Below are 23507 nucleotides of genomic sequence, written 5' to 3'. Positions count from 1 at the left end.
CACCTCTTAAAAAGTTCAACTTATATATTATGTGTATATATATGTATATGTATATGTATATATGTATATATATATATATATATATATATATATCCTTTACCAGTTTCTTGCATGGAAGTTGTCACATTGCAAGGACAAAAAAGATTTTCAGACAAAATATGAAATGACAAAGACTGAGTGTCTACATTATGAATAAGCAATGACCTCTGAAAAAACAACAACATGCAGGCACACACCCAAAGCATCAACTGAGGAAGATTACATTGCCTCAGCAGCGTTTTATTATTTGAGTTATTTGACAGTTCATGCTTAGTCTCTCAACCAATTGGCTGGCCACCTCTCTCACTTTCAAAGCCTCTTTCACATAAAATGGTTGCCAGCTCTGTGTGCCACTTATTGCGTTTGGTTGCCAAGTCTCCTCTCCACTCTTTCACACCCACTTTCTCACTCATTCATCTCTCTGCCCACACTTCTGATTTGTCATGAATAAAATGCATCATCAGTCAAGGGTCAGGTCAGACTGCTTCTACCAAAGTCTGACAATCACAAAGCAGACAGTCAAGGGAAGACATTGGAAGGTAGAATGAAAAGCAGTAGAAAAGAGGAAGAAGGAAGCCATGTGTAGTCACCTGTTTGATTAGGGGAGTGGCTGACGGAATCCCGAATGGGAGCCATGCCTGGAAACAGAGAGAGGAAAGACTGTCAAACAGAATTAGAGGGAGTTAAAGATAGAGACAGAAAACAAACAGGGTGGGAAGAGGTTAAATGCAGTTAGGGCAGACAGATCATTCACTGAGAATCAAGCAAACAGAGAAGAACACAAGTGTTAAAGTCAGAGGGGCTCACAGTGAGAGGGGATTGCAGGTAGAATATTGGTGGATAGACACTGCTGGAACCTGTACCTAGATTAGCAGTTACAGTTGGATATTCAGATTATAATATAAAGGATAAAAAGCACCGTTCAAATTTATATTACCTCTGTAGACGCAATACTAACAAACTGTAAATGTTTCTATAATACACTATAATTATTGTTATTTTGCTGGATATTACAGTTGTGATATAAATTTAGAGCAAACCAACACATATGAAAATACTTCAAAAACCTCATGAAACTAGAAATTGTTAAAAAATAAAAAAAATTTCAATGTCACTTAAAAGAACTAAAGTGTTTTTTTTAATATGCTGTTTAGTTCAAAGGCCACAAATCTGTCTCATCACTAGTTAGACAGCTTATTTTTTCTTGCTACTTAAGATAGAAGAACAAGAGTAAACTCATCAGGAGCTTTCAGCAAGAACATGTCCACATTTTGACATTTACTGCCATTTAAATGTAACTGATTGTTTCTTTGTTTATCCAAGAATGTGAACATTGGCAGACAGCATGCTTGTGTCGACGAGTGACCCTGACTGTAACTGAGGATGCAGACAGAACTAAGTGAATGTAATGCTCTGCTATTAGCTGGTTCTCCTTTCTGTCTTTTCAGAATTTACCTGTGAGTGCGGCTTGTGGCTGCGGCTCCTGGCTGAGCAGGAGGGCGTCCCCGGGTTGAGTGGAGAACAGGTGACCTCTGGTTCCCAGTTCGACAAAGGGGAGGTCAAAGGTCAGAGCTAAGAGGACACAGCCTCAAGGGTCTGAGGTGAAGAGGCGGGGCTTGTCAGAGCGGGCAGCAGGCTGATCAGGCCCCCTTGGCATCGCTGAGGACTGTATGTCTGTGTTTGTATGTGTATGTGGGTGTGTAGGTATACGTGTGGGAAGGGGGAAAGGGGGGATGTGGTTTAGATTTACGACTCTGCCTTGACGTGGTATTTTCTGGCACTGCAGAGAAGGACAAGAAAGGACAACAGAGAAGAACAAGAATGCTAATTAAACATATGGCATATCCATTATCAGCAACTTAACTAACAATCACCGGTTTGTAAAACACTCATCACAACATCCATCACTAGTCCACACCTCTAGCAGTTTTTCAGTCATGCAGCCATTATATACAGGCGGTAGTGGCATTTACTTTCCTTTATCTGTTTGTGATAAAGCAGTGGGAGAGTTGGCCTTGTATAGTGACTACAAAATTAGCCAAAGCTAAAGTAATCATGGTTAAAAAATTTTTTCAAACCCTGTGATAGAGCAATGATGGCCACAAGGAGGTTTGTGGTGCAAATGGTTTTGCTACAGAACAAAATGCTTCTTGAACTAGTGAAAACAAGAAAATTATTGAGCTTCTATTTGGCTTGTTTGATGTTGTCTCCACTGTCAACAATCCCTAAAAGTATCATGCCACACAAGCATATCACTATTCTTATGGTGTCCACGTGGCATCTCCTTAGCCGTCATAGCCCTGATGCATAGTTACACGCGTAGTTAAATTTAAGAGAAGGTATCCAACAACAGCATAGCTATGAAGGGTACATGTGCTGGCCCTGCAGCCAAAGCCACAGTTGCCAATTGTGGTACCTCCACTGTGCCATTGCAGTTGTAAATGTATGGACATGAAGGAGGGGTCCGTGTTTTCTGATTCAGTGCCACCGCTGTCCGAACACAGCCTTATCCTGTCCTATTTTTCGCTTCCTCTTTCTTTCTCCTGTAATTATTCCCATCTGTCCTCGGCCCTGCTTATGGTACATTTGAGTGTGAGACAAGTATATGAGTCAGCTAGGTTAGTCAGAAAAGTAGTATGAAGAAAGAAAGAGAACGACCACCCCATACACCTTCTCCTCTTGAGGGGGAATGAATGTGTATGAGTTGGACTAGATTAGGGTTATACAACAGACTTAAAGCTGGCAGCACTGTCTTAGGACGCCATGGCAAGCAAAACCTCTTATCCTAGAGCTGAGAAGTAGCAAGGTGACAAAGACAACAAGAGACAGGGAGAAAAAGACAATAAAAAGAGAAAGAGGACAACAGCATGAACCAAGAGAAGGAAGAGGGATAAAGACATGCTTCAGTGAAAGTGGACCAGTGTATTTGACAGCAAGAAGAGAGGCATGTGTACGTGTCTCCTGACCTTTTCTCAGTGCAGGTTAGCAAGCGTGTTAGCTCTCTCTGCCTGCTGCAGCAGTACACAGGTCTATTTATAAACCCTCAGTTCAAATAGCAACCACTCGTTCACTAGCCAACATGATAACAGGCCAAACAAACCCATGTGTGGACAATGACCAAGTGTGCAGATGCAATGAGGCATGCATGTGTTACAAGTTTGGAGAATTTAGAGCAAATTTTAATGATTTTAATGTACAATGCTGACTGGTGAGCTTATTGCAGTGAGAATCATTCCAGTAAAGCAAAATGTAATCCAACTATTACAATTTATATTATGGAAAAAAGGTTAGCAGTGCTATAAAAGCCTAGATACTGACCAAACACACTTTACTGAGGCCTAACTCCACCTTTGTTAACTTGAAACTCACTAGCTAAACTGGGCATACAGCCAGCACCTAAACATAAAGCCTGCCAGAAGCTGCTTAGCTGCCTTCTGGAACAAATCAAAAAAACAGACAGGACAATGGTATCATCGTCAAAAAAAAAAAAGTATTGTAAAGAAGGTGCAGAATGAAAAAAAAAAAGAGGAAGAAACAGAGCTATTTAATAACGTTGACTGTGGAATTGACCTGCTCTCTCTGGCAGCCACCACACTAAAAGGGCAAACCCCTTCCAGCAAACTGAGCTGTTTACTTCCATGAATCTTGACTCAACCTTCCAACATGGAAAGACCTATGTCAACCCCAAAGCATCTGATTCAAAGTGCCTACGCAGGGATAACCATTTATCCTTATAAGGCAGCGCAAATCTAAATAATGTAGAAAGATATTTAACACTTTAGCTCAGGTTGTGCTCATCATGTACTGAGCCACTGTTGGTTAGTGCTCAATGATTTGGGGGGAAAGTAATGATTCTTCTGAACAGTATTACAATTTAAAGTGAAATCATTTTCCATTAATTAAATTCTATGTCTATATTATATTGTTTACATGCATCTACTGGAGCTGAAACTATTTGTTAATAAATTTGTTTTTCAACAGAAAGGTAAACAACTATTTTGATGATCAATCAGCAGTTTAAGGCTTAAAGCCAAACGCCTCACATTTGCTGGTTCCATCCTCTTTTCTTTAGATTTTTTTCCAAATAAAACTAGTAAACCTGGGTTTAAAAAAATGTAATGGGCATTTTTTACTATTTTCTGACATTTTATAGGCACAAATGTTTAGTAAATTATTCAAAAAAATAATGAGCAGATTAATCAACAATGAAAACAATCATTAGTTGCAGCACTTGCATCTGTGTATAATAATATTTGTAATTTATGAAAAGGCCTGATCATTTATTAAGTTAGTTGGGAATTATTACAACATATAAGATAAGATACTCCCACAGTGGGGAAATATGCAATGTCAAGAAACAAATACATATCTTTATTATCTCTAATTACTAAAGTGAAAACGTTAACACTGTTCATTACTGGTGCGTGTAATCATGCTCATTGCTGCTGCTCAGTACATAGAGTACAGTTTGTTCCTCTTTCCCCCTGCTTCCATCAGAGAACGGCTTTCATGAGGGCCCCTGGAGTTGGCAGCAGCTCAACTGCTGCTATCATCTTACAGACAGAGGGGGGTGGGGTGGGGGGAGAGGGAATATAGGGACAAGACACAAACAGAGTGCAGCTGAGGGGAAGAGAAATATGCAAAAGAAAAAAAAACAAATGATACCAAGGTAAGGAGGAGGGAAGAGAGTAGACAGTGAGAGAGAAGTGGAATGTGATAAAGCAGGGAAAGAGGCAGAGGCAAAATAGCCTGTCATTGAGGTTGATGTGAGAGGAATGCAGCTGCAGCTTCTAACATGTATAAAAAGCAGAGAGGTCAACTTCCTGAAGTCAGCAGCACATAAACCCAGTGCAATGTGTACCCTCCCTCCTTTAACAGAGTAAGAAGCAAAAGAAACTACAGAGCGCGAGGCAAAGTAGCCAACGTGCTGAACCCTTGAACAGTGGTAAAGAAATAAGAGAATTAACCAATTGTTTGGCTTTGTTTTCTACCTTACCAGTTACATAAACTAACCTGTAGAGTAGGAGTAGAACAGAGGTGGATTTAAACCACTTGAGTTTCTTAAAAACTGTGTAACTTTCTATACTGCTAAATAGCAGTAAACATATAATCAAAATGTTATCCTTTGATGAGTTTAAGTGAAACATTTAACTGGTTTTAAATGTTCAAGACATCACCTAAACTTCTTAGGCGCTTTCAAAAAAGACCATGTTTCTTATTCTCAGAATCTCTGGTATTTTCTTTCCCGCATATATTATTTTCACATAGATATGGATTATAAATACTTCCTTAAAATGTGTCTTGTTTTAGATTAATGTTCTATGTTTAGAAACTGATCCCAAACAATTACTGGAGTAGCCATACATTCACAGTCTGAAGGTTATTAAATGGACAAGCAATTCATTGTTATAGGTTTTGCACTGATTGATTTGATTGTCTAAAACACTCTGGATGCAACTGAACTGTCAACTGAACACTGTTTTTTGCTACGGGCACTTTTCATGTGTCCTGCTGTTGCTATGCAACTGAAAAATCTATTTGAAGCATGAGCTTTTGTTGCCCAAAGCTGACATATTTTTAATCATTTGCATGAAAGTAAAACACAACAGGCCTTCAGCAACAAACCTTAACATAGAAAATGAAGAAAACAAGGTTACACTAAGGGCAGGCAGTATAGTTGGTAGTGGAAAACTGCTCCAGCTTCAACACAAGCATCTTGTCAAATACTCTTAATGCTCACATATCTAATCTTGGTGGCTTGCATTGCTGCTTTTGTATATTTATAACAGATTTATCTTTAAACTCAGTTTAATTTAATGTTTCTCAGAGCAACGCATCTTAAATGTATTCTCTAGAGCTGACGTAACCAGTAAAGAAGCTTGCTAGGGAAGACCTTGTTGTCATAGCAACATTCCTAAACACTCCCAATTCCTCTGGGCTTGTCTGACCAAGTTGACATCAGTGCAAGAAGCACATGCCAGTGTTTCTCTCAAACATGTAAAGCAGGCAGTCTGCATCTTTGCTGCTGTAACTGGTTTCATGTGAGATCAACATGAAGGACTGAGGATCATGTGTGAAGTTTTAAGAAGAGGTGCAATTCACAGGAGTGACTGTGCAGCACATGTTTGCTTCACATTCAAAACAGTATGCAGTGCCTAAGATTACATGTGCAGCGCAAATGTGTGCAGGAGCAGATAAGCGCGATCGTCATATGGTCCACCGCTGTCGCATCAACTTTGGGAGGGGTTTGGAGGGGCACCCACGCACAATCCAAACTCAAACTGAGGGCAGTGTGCACAAAAGTACAAGCATCAGGTTTTGCTTATGACTCATTAGCTGATTTGTCCATTATTCAGTCATCCATATGACTTTACACTCACCTGTCCACCCATACCAAGGTTGGTAGTATTTGCCACCAGTCATGCTTAGAAACTTTTATCTCCTCTACAAACAGTTCAAAATTAGTCAATATGAGCATTGGTTTTTCTCTTTCTAGTTGTTGTTTTCAGCCCAGCAGCAAGTGGATTTTCTTCTGTCTTCAGGGAATTGAGCATGCTTTGCTATTTTATACTACGCCAATTCTTATCATGTATTGCCAGATTCATGGCTCTACACTAAACTGCAGCACTGAGGGTTGTGAAACTATTTTAAGCTTACAGGACGTCTATCTCCTCTACCAGTCACAAGGTAGATAACAAGCAAGTGGGTATGAGTTATTTTCTCTTATTTTGAAATAACTGGGGGTTCCAGCATATATTTATGTTTTTATGTCACTGATTTTTTAAAAGCATAATCCTTATGTGTAAGGCTGCAACTAACAATTATTTTAATTTCAATTAATCTGCTGGTTATTTTCTTGAATATTCAATTAATTGTTTGACTTATACAGTGTCAGAAATAACAGTAAAAATCAGAGTCAAACAAGATTGATTGTTTTGTCTGACATACCATCCAAAACCAAAAGGTAATCAGAATATACAGTACTAAAGTGGAACCAGATCTTATTTGGAATTTTTGGTTAAACATTAAATTAATCCATAATTACAGATCGTGCAGATTAATTTTCTGTCAATTTCCTGAACAACTTATCAGTGCAGTTTTACAGTGTGGTGAAAAAAAAACAGGATTAAAATGTTAACCTATAAACTTGTGCTATAGTAACAGAGTATAGACACTGAGCCTATCAGATTTACAATGATGACACTCTCGTTACTGTATAACCATTATGTGGGGGAAGAGCTTCCATGACAATAAATGGCTGTGCCAGTTCACACTCTGGTACTACAGAGACTCTGAACTACTTGTCTGTTAGACAGACCACCAAATCTAACAATACAGTCAGAGGGAGAAACTGAGCTAGAGACACAGCAGAACTACAGCAGAGGAGTGAGAACAAAAAGTGAGACTGAAAGAGCAATTGAAACTCAAAAGACACACTCAAGGTCAGAGATATACGCTATCAGACTTCCTGCCTAAACTAGCCATGGCAGTAGTTTCAGCTGTAACAGTAGTAGGCTCATACAAACAGGACTCAATGGAAACTGTAACGGCAATTCAAATGGAAAACGCTACTACGTCACATGGCAAAGTACACCAGCACTGTCATTAGAGCAAAGCACACTGCAGTACTGGGGCAGATAAACAGGGACAGGACCCAGACCATGCAAGGAAGAAAGAATTTGGACAAATAAACATTTTAATATTTTAAAGCTCTTGAAGGCTTCATAGCTTAAGTGAATAAATAGTCTAATATTAGTCAATGTGAGTGTTCTGTTCTGATGTTGTGAGCCAAGCAGTTTGTGGATTTTCTGCTCTGGTTATTTTCATACTGAGCCAATTCCTATCATGTATTGCCAGATTCTCTACACTAAACTGCAGCACTGAGGGTTATGAAACTATTTTAAGCTTGCAGTGTTCAGTTTTTACTACCTAGAGTACAATTCTGTTGATATGCAATATTAATCTTATCCTTGCTTACTGTGCAGAATTGTATTTGGTGGTTGGCAAAATGGGCCTATTGAACACTACGAGAGCTGGACCTGACTGTTTTAGTGGCACATTGCTTAGTATAGATGAAAAGCTCTGTTCAGGGCAAACAGAAGTTGGTATCCTAGAAGTAGCAGATGCTGACAAATTAATAATACAGAAGAGTCCACAGACAGGAAGACTACCTTAACAATGGCAAATCATTACAAACAATTGGACTTAGGACTGAGCAATAATGTAATCGGCTTTCAGTGGGATCATATCATTTTATGATTTTGCTTAACTCTGTTGTCCAAATTAATGACTCCATAAAGTACACTGTTAAAGGAAATAACAAAAATGAGCATTTGAATGTTTTATTTTGTACCTAGAACACACAGCTTCCTGACAGAAGCCAAGACACTGTCTCTCACCTTTTGTCCAGTCCTGTATCTTCTTATCCTCCTTCCTCTTCACACTCTCCGTCTCTCTCTCTCTTCCATCCACTGTTCTTCCCTCTATGGGTGTGATCCCTGTGGAGGAAAACAGGGGGAGGCACCATTACTCACATTATCCATTATTAAATTTTATGTTTAATGTGGCATCATAGGATTTGAGTGTTTTTTAAAAACAGATCAAGCCAATCTGATAATTTAACCTCTAAAACCTTGACGAACTTAAGGATGGAAAAGTTGACTGTGAGATGGGGGAGCTGGTTGCCATCCAAACAAAAGATGAGATTAATATATTCAGTATGGAAAATCTGATATGGCAGATAAAGCGTGCCAGCAGTATCCAGCAACATCTTTCATTTTGAGCCAACATGTGCACAAATCCACACAACCATCACTTAATGGACAACTTGTTCTCATGAAAACTCCACCATTTACTCATAAGGACATGATTTGGTGGGGAGCATATTTGTTGTTTATTGTATACATGTCAAAAAAATTTGAGATGGCTGCCATACTGTCTCACTTCATTATTTTAAATCACAAAATGTATTTCCCATTCGCTGTCTTTATATTGAATGGCGGTTATTTTCACAAGAAATGAAGTGGAATCCTTTTTAAATAAACAATTCTTGTAATATACAAATACTTTAATTTATTAAGCAAAAATGTTAAACTGTCAAGATTTGCAAATGGGAAGCTTATCTGATTTTCTCAGTTTTATACTTTCACTGTAATTTGAGTACCTTTGAGATTTGTTGATCGGACAAAACAAACAACTTGAAGATGTCAGTTTTGGCTCTGGGAGTTTTCATTACTTTCTGACCTTTAATAGACCAAACCTTTAACTGAATTAATCTAAACACTATTCAATTAATCTAAACACTATTCAACAAATGAATCTATAATGACTGGTATAATCACTAGTTGCAGATCTTATATAATCCGTTTCTTAATTAGGTTCATGGTGTTTTCAAAGAATAAACCACATTCACGTTAATTATTGCTTATACTTAAAGTAATACTGTTATATTACATCAGTTTAAAGTGCTTGGTGACAACCTGAAACAAGATGATACATCTGGCCTGAGAACAGAAAAACTCATACACTTAGACATTTGTAATAAAACATCTTCATTGCTCTTGGCTGATCTCTTTTTGCTGCCAAAAAGAAATGTCTTCCAATTAGTGTCCTATTAGTTAATAATCAGACTGTAGCTTCTCCCTCAGTGAGTGTTAAGTTTAGCTGCACTGGTCCCGGTGGGTGTGCAATTTAGCCTGCAGGAGAAAGTCTAATCCGATAATGGGATTACAGCACAGCACGTACCTTAGCTATAAACAGACAGACGCACAGAGATGTTGAAACAACTTTGACAGTCATTGTGGCTGCAACATTAAATGTTTAACTATTTGGCACTGTTTTAGTTTGAAATTGCACAGTAGCTCAGAAATATTAAAATGTTCTTTCAGTATCTATAAAAGACAAGATGCTAGTATAAGATCCTGCAGAAGCAAAAAAATGTTTCGTATGCTGGAAACAATTACCGTATAAAAAATTAAGATCCAAAATATTCTGTAACAAAGACTTAATATTGAATATTTTTTCCTATTATTCTATTTAGGAAACAATTAAGAAACAAAAAAAAATTATCACGCTCAATTATTGTGAAACAGGTGGAGGCACCCCCTCAAGACTGCACCAACTCATTAATATCAGTTAAATCTAATGGATAATTTGGTGACTGGCCAAGGGACAACAAAAACAATCAGCCACTGGTACATTTACTGTGATGTTGATCGATGTGCATTGTCCCTGTGAAAAATAAAAATAAATCTTTTACCATGTCTTGACCTGAAAGAAACCACCACATCTGATTTGTTTAGTAAGTGTCAGAGGGACATTTAGGGTTTTCAGTACTGTGTAGTTACAGATCTTACAAACAGCACTGAGCCTCTGTCAGCAGCAGTTATCAGCGCTAATACTGTAGCCGTGCTATATGATATTTTTATGAGAGAAAAGGGTCTGATATATCTTAATTACATGCTGAAGTTTGAGATACAATGTTATGTGTGGAATTACAGTCTCTGATGAGCTGCAGTTTGAAGACGACCAGTGAATGACCTGTGACTGCGTTGCTGTTTGACACTGCTCTCAAAAGTCACCTAAGTCAGATATTTTCAGTTCCCACACAAATGGGTTTAAATATCCCTAAACTATCCTGGTAAATGTGTGTAATTGTCTGATTAGATTGGGCATTTGACTTAATCCACACTATAAATGCAAATTAAGTTACAATCTTTTTTCCTATCACCGTCAGACACCATCCTTCTCCCTCTGTTCCCACACTTCCCCCATCTCCTTCCTCCACTCCTTTCCAACCATCAAGTGCTTCAGCAGATGGCTCTGGGTTCAACAACAACAACACCAACAGAGCATGGTGGGGGCCCTCCTGGAGTGCACACATACACACCATGGACAGCATCTGTTTATGAATGGACCGACAATTGCCCATCCCCCGACAGCTACAGCTGACAGAGGGAGGGGGGCACCTCCAGTCACCAAAAGCAAAAGAAAGGATAAAGACCACAGCATTGAGGACAGCAGGAGGGACAGAAAAGAGAGGACAACAAAGTTGTGACTCCAAACATGTTTTATGGTTTGTTTTATCTATTCTAGAGTCTATAAAATTTAAAACCTTTTTTCCTTACAATTTCATTCATTAAGCTTTTTTTTTTTTTTTAAATAATTAATAATTAACCATTTTTTGAACAAAAATGATAATGTGCAAAACCATTTTGTCTCCTGCCATAGTTTTAGGGCTGCAACTAATTTGGCTTCATTGTATTATTGATTGATCTGCCAATTAAATGAATATTTAGTCTATAAAATGTTGTGAAATAGTAAAACTGCTCCCAGAACACACCAGTGGCACCTACTTATTGCATGTTTTGTCTAACTAACAGTCCAAACCCAAAGATAGTAAATATTTTGGAATATTAACTTCAATATTTACTTTTAGAGGTCATGGTTATGGGTGTGGTATGTTAAGGGTTCAAGAAGGTGGACCCAATCTGAAAAAACAAAAAATCTGTGCTTTTCCTTGCCAGAAACTGGCAGCTTACTTAAAAAATAACTTCAAATAATTACAAACTACTTCCCTGGTATTATTAATTTCACTATTTGAGAAATGATAGTGGAATTTTGTTTTGGGCCTATGTCTAACCTGTACTTACATAACTGGCACTTGACAATGTGATGATGTTTGCTTTCTTACATGGCACCAGGGAGTCTAGCAGATATGCAAGAAGATACTGATTTACGGTAGTCAGGAGTTACTATGTATGGTATGGTATATTGTTAGAACACGTTATAACCTATATAAGATCTGTGTTCAAGAGTTGCTCTTTGTCAATATTTCCTGAATGCATGTTCAACTGAGCTTCGACCTTCCAGTATCTACTATATTATTCCATATCTGTCAAATTCTTCGGCCTCCAACAAGTTCTTCTCATCTCCTCAGGAAATCATCCTTACAAGAAATGTTTTCCAAACCTCGCATTTTGGTGTAAGATTTGGTAGCAGTTTCATCTTCTGGTACTACGACATGAAAACGTGGACGTTTCTTTCACAGTTTCAGTCTCTGTTTCAAAATCATTTCACCCCAGGTGGACTTTGTATTTATAAATGGGTAATAATTCAAAACATCTAGTAATTACTTACTGTTACCGTTCTTTAATGAGTCTGCTACAACAGATTCATTAAATCATGCATGGATATGATAATTGTCTTTCCCTGTTGCATGACCACAGGTACTTGTGAAGATGATCTTCAGTAAATTCAGCATGTACAAAACTGCAAGTTTAACTGCTATTATTTTCATGGGCATTGTGATTAAAACTGAAGATGTGAAATTATATTCTGTTTCTGTCCAAGCCACAAAATACATTTTAATTCTACTCTGATTGTGTTGCTTCACTCTACAACAAATTTCAGACAGAAAATGGGCTGCCATTTTCACTGCAACATACACAGTAGAGAAAAAGAGGCATTGCTTTCCAAAAATATCCTATCTCTAAATATGGTCTTTGTGGTGTTTAAAGTGGATAAAATAACAATCTGGACAGTTGATTCCACTATTAAGCCCATGCTTTTTGGTTTTTCCATCTTGAGACAGAGGGAGGGCTGAAAGGGATAAAGAGCAGCTGACAGATGAAAGAGGAGGAAAATAGTTGTAAAAGGTCACTAGTGACAACATTACAGTCATTGAAAGCCCACTTTAACTGGGCAAAGAATCCTGGTTTTAATGAAGAAAAAAATGCTTAATCCATCTCTATATTCATTAATTTCCCTGAATTTATCTTTTAACTTTAGGGAATCTGCTCCATATAGTTTAAATCTTCTTCTGCTGGGATTCATAGTGTAGACAGGTTTTTCTGCCTCCCACTTGCCTTTTTTTTCTGAGTCCTTTTTTTCCTGCTGTCAAATAAAGCTGAAACGCTTTAAAAATAATCAAACTATATTTGGATTTCTGAGGTGGTAGAGATCAGAAGTCTGAGATTTTAGACTACTGCATCCTTAAACCCTGTGAGAGTGTTTTTCGCCCCCAGTAGTGAGTCATGCAGTGAAGCCAGCAAGGACTGTTAAATTTATAGGAGACGGAGTATTGATTGCATTGCCTTGTGGAAGTACCCGTTTTCACACAAACACCAGACATACACCCAAACATAAACCAACAGACGTGAGCATCCACACACACTCAAGGGGTTCTCTGTCCCTGAAGAATCAAAACTGGAGGGTAGTCGCGTGGCTAATTTGCATGTACAACACCACATCATTTGCATCAATTTGCATTAGCATGTTCTCACAGAGGCTAGACACTGGAGCCTCCGTTCAGGAAAGCCATCACTCAATTAGTGAATGACAGCGGGTATCTCCTCATCACAAACAGCCCAACAGGGAAGGCTCCACGAGGCTGACATTGCAAGATGTGACACTTCCAGCCTGGCTGCATTAAACCTGTCGTTTCAGCCGAGAAGTCAAAATCAGGCCGGTTCGTTTCAGGTCATGGTAACTTAAGGAAGGCAATGTGATATTTCAGGCTGAAAAAAAAGCTATTTCATTTTGATGCTTGCAGCAGAGGGTGGGACAAGATGTGAATCAAAGTATTTCCTGCAGCAAGGCTTTTTGCGGGTTTCAGAAATGCAGATTCAGTTTGTTTGTTTTTTTTTTGAAGTAATGATACTGTATTTAAATATTTTAATAGTTTACAGAGTTAATAGACCTTTTGTATTAGCCGTTTCAAAACCATTACACCAGGGTTAAATGGAATTAAGGTCAAAATTTTCTACTAAAAAAATTCTGCCTCACAATCTCAGCTATACTAATTTGATTCAAATTGTAAAGACACAAATGCCCATCCACACTGTTTAAATGATTTGCTCACGTTAAATTGGCTTTGTGTGGTTTGCATTTTGTTTGAACCTGTGCAGGTCAAAGAAATCAAATGTTCCATTCCAGCTCCCTGCTTGCTCCAGTCTCATGACCATCTGCAGGTGTGGCTTTACAGCTCAGAGGGGCAATGGTCAACTACCTGATCCCCAACCAATGTAACAATGCTGCAAGACTTTAGGAATTTATAGCACTGCAGTATCAAACTGTCAATACAACAATCTCAAATTGGCTATTTGAGCATGGAGTCATTTTATGTGAGTTTACAGTGCAACAGATTCAGCAATTGTTGTTTTTACACAAGAATGAAAAACATGTTGAGAGGACAGCAATTGGTGAATGGAGCCAGACAACAATGAAAACTGAAAGTGAAGCTTAGCAGCACATTGTTCTTCAAAGTCAAAGTCAGAGGAGATAACACTAGTCACGACTAATTACATACATAAATACATTATTTTGTCATTGTGTTATGACTACAACTACAAACTGAACTAGATCTGTGAGTATCTGTGAGCAAGCTGGATGGTGAGGCTGTGTCTAGCAACGCCCTCACAGTTTAGTTTTGCTTCTGCTCTTATTCAGTTTTTACATTCAAGTATGTAATCCTCATTGTTGCCACAAAGGCTGTAAATACATCAAATTTATGATATTGCGGGTTGCCTTTAGGGCAGGACATCTTTTTGAAAAAAAAAAAAACCACTTCCCAAAAACTATGAATTGAAACTGAAAATGCCTGAAGAAACAATGTACACCTAGCAGTGTGTTATTTATGAAACAAAATCAGACTTTCTATCTTAATTACTTAGCGAAAATGCACACATCCCAGAATTAAGCTGAGGTAAAATGGGAGAAACATATTTCAGGCTCATGTAGTAGATCAAATGAAACATGGTCCCCATGTGGCAAATAATTTAAAACTTAGTATGGGAAATTCAGCTCCAAATGTGACTTGTTACATGAAAAATAATTCACATTATTTTACATCTCAGGGTATTAATATTGCTTCCCCTTACATTACTTCAGCAGCAGTCACACACACACCTGGAAAAAAACACTACAATGCTGGCAAAATGTGAAACATTATCTGTCTTTAACAACAAACTCCAAACAAACCAGCATAATAGAATACAGTATGAAGCCATTAGAGAAACAATATATTTAGACGTTGAAACACGGTAAATATATTTCAACAGACATAGGACCCAACCAGCATTTTAAAAAAAGGCAGTTAATATGTTTTATATGTCTCGTTTGAACAACATACCCCAACACTGACAACACTTTTTGAGATGAGAACTGTCAAAGGCAATGAGTTGATGCACCAGCTCTCTATAATTACAACACAGTCATAATAAAAATCAGATGCAGGAAATTGAGCATGACAACCAGATTCATAAACAGACTTAGGATCTAAAAACAGAAAAAACATTAAAAGCAACCTTTGGTGCAGTGTGATGGACTAGTTGTGGTTCATGGCTCTATTGTGTGCGTGCATGTAGCCCAACTGTATGGACACAATGAGCTGCACAAACACCTCTCCACACACAAAACATCAGGACTCTGGCTTCTCATTTAGCGATTTTAAAACAGCAAAGCTTACTCAGCACAATACGGCCTAGACCAACCCAGACCCTCCAATTCAATTCAAACGGAACTGCATGTGCTTGCATAAGCAGCAGCTGCCCATCCTGTGTCCCCCTGACCCACACACACACACACACCCCTTTAGCAGCCCACCGCACAGACACACACAGGTCCTGCTACCATTTAAAGAAAATGGCTAGACAGGTGATATAAAGTGGTACACATGCTCTTAAACTGAGTGTGAATGTATGTGTGCGTTAATGTTGTCACACTCACCTGTTAAGATGCTTCAGTTTCTTTGGTGGCAACAGCTTCCAATTCCGAATCTCTGAAAGGGAACAAAGAGATAAGAAGGTTAATCCTTCAGATAATAAGGACCATGTTTATCAAAACACACCTCGACTACAAATAGAAGATTACCTGCATGTGGGTGTGATAGAGTTTTATTGGTTTATTATGATTAAACAGCATACAGTAAGAAAAATAACGTCATGTGAGAGGGTTGGACAGACAAGTGTTACACCTGAAATAGTAAACATCAGTCCTTCGTGATGCACAGGTTAAAAGACATTAACGCCACCCACATGATCTGCATAAGGACAAGCATTCACAAAAACACTGAGACTCTAAACTAATTGCCGTATGAAAAGTATTTCAGCTAGGCGATGTGGAAATGCCGGCTGAACTGCATAACAGGGCAATGCAGGAGCAGGGCCCCTTAAGCGCAGGTCCCATCAAAGTGAAAAGAAAATGTGTGCGTCTGAGAACTACAGATAAAGACATAGAGAGTTAGTGTGTGCGTAGGTCAGAGTTACAGATCTGGTCCTGATCGGCCATTATCTCAGCTGTTGCCTGACTTACAGCTTAACCAACATGGCTTCTCTCGAGTCTGGTATTTTTCCAGCGCAGCCAAGACTAACAATGGCCTTAACATGGCATCTAATTACAGTCGTTGCAATTAAAACATGGTCTGGTTTGGCCGCCTTTGCAGCGTCGTCGGCCGAGTGTAAAAAGTTAAGTGAACACGACTGCAAAACCAGCATAGCGGAGGTCTGGTATTGAGCTAACCAGCTGCTCCGTCTCTCTGCCGACAGAGGGTGTTACACACTCTGGTCAAATACAGCTCTGCAGGTTAACAATTTCACCACCAAATTTACATTGATATCACCTTTCACTGCCAAACTTTTGGATGTTTAATGACACTTGAGCAACCGCGTCCCCTGTGCAAGTCACCAAAAAGCCGGACAATCAGCCGCAGTCACCACCGAGCAACCTACGTCGTTAAAATAGCATGGCTGCTACTGCTAGCGATAAGCTAACGTTACGAAGCAGCTAGTTAGCTTACCCGGTCTTATTTTAAATACATCGATTGAGGTATTTATTCAACACAGAGGTACAAGGAATCCCTAGACAATGACGGATTACTGAAAAACAAATACAGGAGACATTAAAATTACGAAATGCGAAATATACTTGACAGAAATGTAAGCACAGCCGGTAAGCTACCGTTAAGGTTAACCGAGGCTCGTACTAGTTAGCGTTAGCACAAGGTTAAGCTGCCGACAAACACAAGTGTTTTCCTGTCACAGACGCCTTGAAGTGCCCAGTCGTCTGCAGGCTAACGCACCCCCCTGGTTTGTCAGTCGATGCATTTGCCATTTACGATGGCAAACTGCAATGCAACCGAGCCGCCTTGTCAGGTGCTAGCCGAACAGGAGGCTAGCCGGCTAGCACAGACCAGTCACGGCTAAACAACAGCGGCTGCTCAACTTATCTACACCAGCCCCCAGTCTCCCTACTCCGGACTGTCTGTGTACATTAGCTCGACAAAAGAGACGGTCCTCTGGTAAGAAAAACATCGTAAAACCAACCTCACCTCATTGAAGTATAAAGTGCAACAGAGTGGAAAGGAAAGCCGGCTGTAAGGCTAAAAGAAATTCAGCGCGTTTGCAGCATCTACGAGGGGAGGAATTCGTCCTGCATGATCGCCATTTTCTTCACTCGCTGCTGGCTAAAACCTTCTTTCGCTTGAGCTCTGCTTTCCCCTCCTCTCTCTCTCTGCATTCACTTCAGCTCTGGCTCAGTGTGTGTGTGTGTGTGTGTGTGTGTGTGTTTCTGGAGGGGGGAGAGAGGGCAGGAAACACATTCACCACTTCCTCTGACTGAGAAAACCAAACACAGGCAAAGGTAGCTAAGTGGTGCTGAGAGAAACTATGCGTAAAACTGTGGGAAGCCAAGCATGTCAACCCTGTGCAAGGTAAGCAGTTGTCTCCCATCAAATTCATGAACCCATGAGAAAGGTAGGCACGGTGCCATATGCATCAGAGCTAAAAAACAAACAAACAAACAAACAAACAAACATTAAAATCAATATTTAAAATTTAAATGTTCCATAGAGAATAAAAATGTCATCACGTGTAATACAAACACCACAAATTTGGGCTGGGCAATTTAAAATAATAGATAAATAAATGATTGTTCTAAACACAAAAAAACATCTTATGCTACTGATATTTATCTGCCCAGGAACAGGACTAAATAAACGAATAAAACAAATAAATAAAAACAATGAGAACATAACTCTGTTGTCCTCAATGGCACACAAATTCCTTAGAAATACTATAGCCGAAAATACATGGTAAAGCATTAAAATATTTTTACATATTTTAAGTCCCCATTTGAAGGTATCTATGTTGTTTTCTTCTCATTTATTTTAAACTGTTAAGTATCAAGATAAGGTGATTTTTACAGTTACTGTTTTGTACTAGGTCATTCTGTAATGTTTTTGTTTATTTGTTTGTTTTCTATGGCCAGTCTCTGCCCCTCCTCCCCTCAGACATTAATTGGCTTATGACAACAAAAGCATTTAAGCCTTCATATAGGAATGTAAAGAAAGGTTGACACACACACAGTAACCAGTAACTATGTAAGATGGAACTAAATCTGCAGTTTCAAATTTATATTTAAAAAGATGTAGATGTAGACAATAGCATTAATGCTTTATTGATTGGGAGTAAAGGAGACAGGCCTTCAACCAGAGAGTCAAACCTCCACATCAACATGAAATTATATGTACACCCTACTGAACTGAATCCCCAGTGTCTGTCTGCACAGCAGGTGACTCTGACCTCTGACCTCCCTGTGGAGGAGAAATCAAGTGAAATAAGAACATTCTTGTCAATGATGTAATGGATCTCATTATTATCATTATGTTTAATTGCATAAGCTTGAACTCAGGTAGCTGACCTGGTGTGTGTGTGTGTGTGTGTGTGTGTGTGTGTGTGTGTGTGTGTGTGTGTGTGTGTGTGTGTGTGTGTGTGTGTGTGTGTGAGAGAGAGAGAGACAGAGAGAGCAAACTCGGAATACTAAAAGCTCCCAGCAGTGACTCCATTTTTTCTGGTACATACAAGAGGAAATGCAAATGCTCTGCACAACATTGTTGAGTGTTCTTGTGAATGTGTGTTGAAATGAAAGTGAAAATATCTATCACACACACGCTTACAAACAAACCAAGAATGTGGAGAATTTCAGCATTTCTTTTGTTTTTACAGGCTTGTCTTGCCATCCATGCATGGTTTTGGCTGTTATGTAAGAAAACAACACTGAAAAAGAGTTTTTAAAAAAGAGAAAGACAGAGAGGGAAAGAGGGGTGATGCCCAAACAGACGAGAAACAAATACAGTGTGGAATCTGCCAACGTTTCACCAACGAGACAAAGGCTGTTGCTGCTTACAGGAGAGACCAGCAAAACGAGTGTGCAAAGCAATGACCATTGACCCAACACTGGCAAAAACAACCCCCAACCTTGTGCATGAATTACCTCCCTTATCTGTGTGTATTTGACTGTGAGGGAGAGAGGGAGGTAGAGTTCATCTACTGCCAAGTAATGATTTTATTTGACCAGGTATCAAAGACAGCAAGATTAGATTATACAGTATATAAACAAGTAAGATCTCAGCCCAGGGGGGCCGTTGCCAAATGCAACCCAAAGCTTGGTTTCCCAATAGATTCGTAATGCTGCTGATGTGTTTGTGACGACCGGGAATTCAGATATAATTGGTCTCCAAATAGGAAAATATCTAGTTGATTGTCCCTGTCTGTCTCCCAGCATTTATCCACTTGTTTGAAGGTCTTATTTCACAGTTGTTAAGTCATAATTACAAAGCCAGGCACCGTGAGGATGTCAGGAGGACACAGAGGTTGTTGGTTCTTTAGTTTGAGAAAATTATACCTTGGAAGCATTATTATTCTTTTGCAACAAAATCAAGCAGACAGGAAAGATATCTGATGCGTAATGCATGAACATGGGCGTGTTCTTCACCACAAACTTTGGATTACGTGTAGGAAAATGTTTTTTCTATTGTTGTATGAAAAAGGTCAGTAAACCGTCACAACTCTTTAATTGTATCGCAATTGCTTCCAATGCTCCCACTTGTAATCACTGTGTATTTTAGGTGATGGTGGATATGGTGATTGAGTTCAAACTCGTGGGCTATATTATTCAGAAATCTAAAGAGCTCCACAACACAGCTATTACAGTTGTTGCTGCTGCTCTGCTCTAATCGTCATATTTAAAGGGGCTATTTGTAAGTTTCCTGTCGCAGAGCATGGTTTCTTGCCGAGAGCAGGTGGTGGTGATTGTCATTTGACAAGAGCTCCAGCCGTCGTCGTCTTTATAATACAAGAGGTTATAATACGCACTCTGAACAACGCTACGTCTTCAGGGCAGATTGGAGGCTACAGTGAGTCGCTGTCGGAAAGTGAAGAGATGGGTCAGAGCTAGCAGGTTAGCATGCTAACTTTAGCATTGGGATTGCTTTCCAGCACCCCAGACAGCTCTTGGCATGTAAAGAAATGAAGTTTGATACTGAACGCTACTTCTAGACTGGTAATTTCATAGTTTGTAATGCTAACTTTGGCTATGTAGCAATAGCCAAATTTACACATAGCTCCTTTAAGTAGCTGGATGTTTCCAGAAATTACAGGTTTTTTGCAAGTTCAACCAGAAGTCAAGAGAACATGACCGTAATGTTGATAAAATATAATCAAGCATTGATATTATTATACTGTACTTCAACTTCACTTTCAACAAACACTTCATATCAATATTAAATGCCAGTCCTGCAGTTCAAGTGTATATGTTGTAGGTAGATAGCTAGAAAACTATGGGAGACTACAGGATGTACTGACATGATATCAGATGGTTTGGGGCACTTTGACACATGCATGCAAACAAACCCCAGACAGAGCTCACAGGCCTGTCGGGCGGTGTCACAACAGTCACAACTGGCATTAGTTAGAGCAAATGCCAGTTATAAAGAGAATGTATAAATGCACAGTTTTGCAAGTTTGGTGCAGCTGAAGGTGAAAACTTCAGCAACAGTTATAGCATTTAGGTTTATAGTTGACTTAACAGAGAAGCTTTTCTCTATACTGCAAGTGTAGAGTCAATAAAACCATACACCCCCACAACCTGTCCCGTAGGTCAAGTTGTGCCTGAGCCCTGACTCACAGTTTGGTGAAGTTAAAAGTGAGGCCAACTGCAGTACATCATATGCTTCAGATCATACAGAGGCAAACTAACATGGGATTAAGCTGGTTGTCTGTAAGGAAACAAAAAAGTCCAGAGAAAGCCAGAGTTAAAACCCAACCAAAGCAAAACATAAAGAGCAGACACGGACAGGAGAGAACAGAGCAAAACAGCTTTGCTACACACAAAAATAGATCACCAGCATCAGTAAAATGGTGGATTTTCACATCTGTGGTAACATCAAGAGTACACAGGCCATATTCCAAGCTTCTACCTTTTATTTTGAAATGGCCCACAAACCAACACCATAGTAACCTGTGTGTGTGCAGGTGTATTTGAAAAGGCAGAAAACAACTTTTTGGCTGCTTGTCACAGTGAATGATAAATCTACAATTTGAAAGATGGTGTGTGTGTGTGTGTGTGTGTGTGTGTGTGTGTGTGTGTGTGTGTACTTGTACTTGCTACATAGTAAGGACCAAAAAAAGTATTTTACTAACAGAGTGAGGAAATTTTGGGAAAGTGAGGACATTTTGGCCGGTCCTCACTTTTTGAGACACCTTCAAATCACATTTTGAGAGTTAAGACTTGGTTTTAGAGTTATGGTTAGAATTAGGTTTAGGTTAAGGTTAGGGTTAGGGTTAGGCACTCAGTTGTGATGGTTAAGGTTAGGGTAAGGGGCTAGGGAATGGATTATGTCAATGAGTGTCCTCACAAAGATGGTGTACAAGTATGTATGTGTGTGTGTGTGTGTGTGTGTGTGTGTGTATGAATAGGTTTACTGGGAGCAGAGTAGAGATGTGAAGTCAAAGAGTTTGGTAATAGTCTCTGACAAGGCAGTCACCTTGACACGCAGGGCAGTGTACACAGAACAGGCCAAGGTTTAATCATTCACACACACACACAAGAAATAGAGCCTGCTTACTTGGGCAAACAAATGTTACAAGAACACATTTTTGTCCACATTTACTAGCTCACCACTGACTATGACAAGGTTATGCAATTCCATATATGTGAGCACACCCCTACAACCCGTCCATTATGCACACACATTTGAGTGTTTAAGTTTTTTTGTTGTTTTATTTCGGTGGGTGAAATGTTTTCTGTGTCCATCATTTGCTTGTTTTGTGGATTTATCTCATCCACAGTTTTTTTTATGCACACACACACACACACACACACACACACACACACACACACACACACACACAGGTTGCTGTGAAAAGTTGCAGCTGCAGGAGTTAGGGAGCGTGTAAAAATGGGAAGACCATTGTACCGGAGAGAGAGAAAGGGGCATAGAGAATTGTGCTGAAATGTGAATGTACAGGAGGAAAAGGGAAAGTGAGCAGGCTGGAGCAGGGAACACAAAGTTACTGAGGAGAGAGAGAGATTATGTGGAGGGGGTGAGAGTGTGAGAGAGACAGACTGACAGAAAGAAGAAGGTCAGAAAAGAGATTTGCATGTCAAGTAGTAATAGGCTTGTCCTGAGTACAGACACGCACACTACTAAGCTGCAGTGTTCATAATGCTGCAGTGTGCGCGCGTGTGTGCATGCAGTGCATTATTTCTCCTGTGTCCGCCGGCCTAAACTAGTTGCTGCTGCACTTGTCACATTTACGTTACTGCTAGCTTCTCCAGTCACAATCCTGTGTTTCAAAGCCCGTAAAACAACATATATATGTGTTTGAATGTCTTTGACTTTGATGCCGCTCGGCCTCTTTCTTCACCATTTCTTTGAGTCTGATCCAAATCATTCATCACTCGTTCAGGCTTCCTCCCCCATCCAATCCACGCTTACCATCACAACCTCTTCATTTTTTCACGTTCTCCCTCTTCAACCTCATTATCCTCTCACTGCCTCCACCCTCCTCCCTCACTTTCCATCAACACAAACACACACTGGCTCATGTGCTATCTCCCTTTGTATTTCTGACTCTCCCTCTATTTATCCTTGTGTTCATTTTCATCAAGTCCAGAGCTGCAACAATTAGCTGATTAACTGAATAGTTGATTGTTGGTTTGCTTAATGTTCAGTATGTTTCATTCTGTATGAAAATTATATTCTTATATGTTCAATAAACTTACAGACGAACCTTACTGGTGTTTTCAGCACAAGTTCACAAGTTGAAACTACAGTAGCTACAATTTGGATATTGACAGAAGGCAACCTTGACATTTCATAAAAGACAGAATTGTTTCATTTTTTAGTATTTAGAGTCAGAAATGAACTAAGCCAGTCTGTACTGTAGATGTATTTATTTATCAATTTTCCTCACAATTGACCCTACGTCAAATATATTGCAAAATAATGTAAAGGATTCCAGCACCAACCATGAAATTCCTCAAAGATATATTTTTAAAAATAATTACGATTTTTTAAAAAAATCATTATAAGGTATTATTTTTATGCTTATGATTTTCTTCACACAGTGTTTGCACTGCTCCAGTTGACTGCAAAGACTTGTAAGAAAGAACAGTAGGTCAGAACCTAG

At 39.2% G+C, this 23507-nt stretch overlaps 1 protein-coding gene across 2 annotated transcripts in view; it reads right to left on the bottom strand.

Annotated features, from left to right (window-relative positions):
• The window catches only part of LOC139618320 (trinucleotide repeat-containing gene 6A protein-like), a 34820-nt gene extending 17242 nt beyond the window's left edge, over window positions 1-17578 (bottom strand). The window contains exons 1-5 of one of the 2 annotated variants that reach the window (XM_071474162.1): window positions 17366-17566; window positions 15766-15817; window positions 8439-8537; window positions 1495-1819; window positions 630-677 (exon numbers count right to left, since the gene is read on the bottom strand). In XM_071474162.1, the coding sequence (XP_071330263.1) occupies window positions 630-675 (46 nt within the window). In that variant the 5' untranslated portion in view covers window positions 676-677; window positions 1495-1819; window positions 8439-8537; window positions 15766-15817; window positions 17366-17566. Of the gene's footprint in view, window positions 1-629; window positions 678-1494; window positions 1820-8438; window positions 8538-15765; window positions 15818-17365 lie in introns of both variants that reach the window. The other variant, XM_071474163.1, reaches the window with a different exon arrangement.
• Between the last annotated feature and the right edge of the window lie 5929 nt (window positions 17579-23507).

Source organism: Trachinotus anak, unplaced genomic scaffold (assembly GCF_046630095.1).
Source record: "Trachinotus anak isolate AG129_WGS33_773 ecotype Australia unplaced genomic scaffold, CSIRO_AGI_Tana_v1 ptg000003l, whole genome shotgun sequence".
NCBI lineage: Eukaryota > Metazoa > Chordata > Actinopteri > Carangiformes > Carangidae > Trachinotus > Trachinotus anak.
This window is presented reverse-complemented; position numbering and strand designations above follow the sequence as displayed.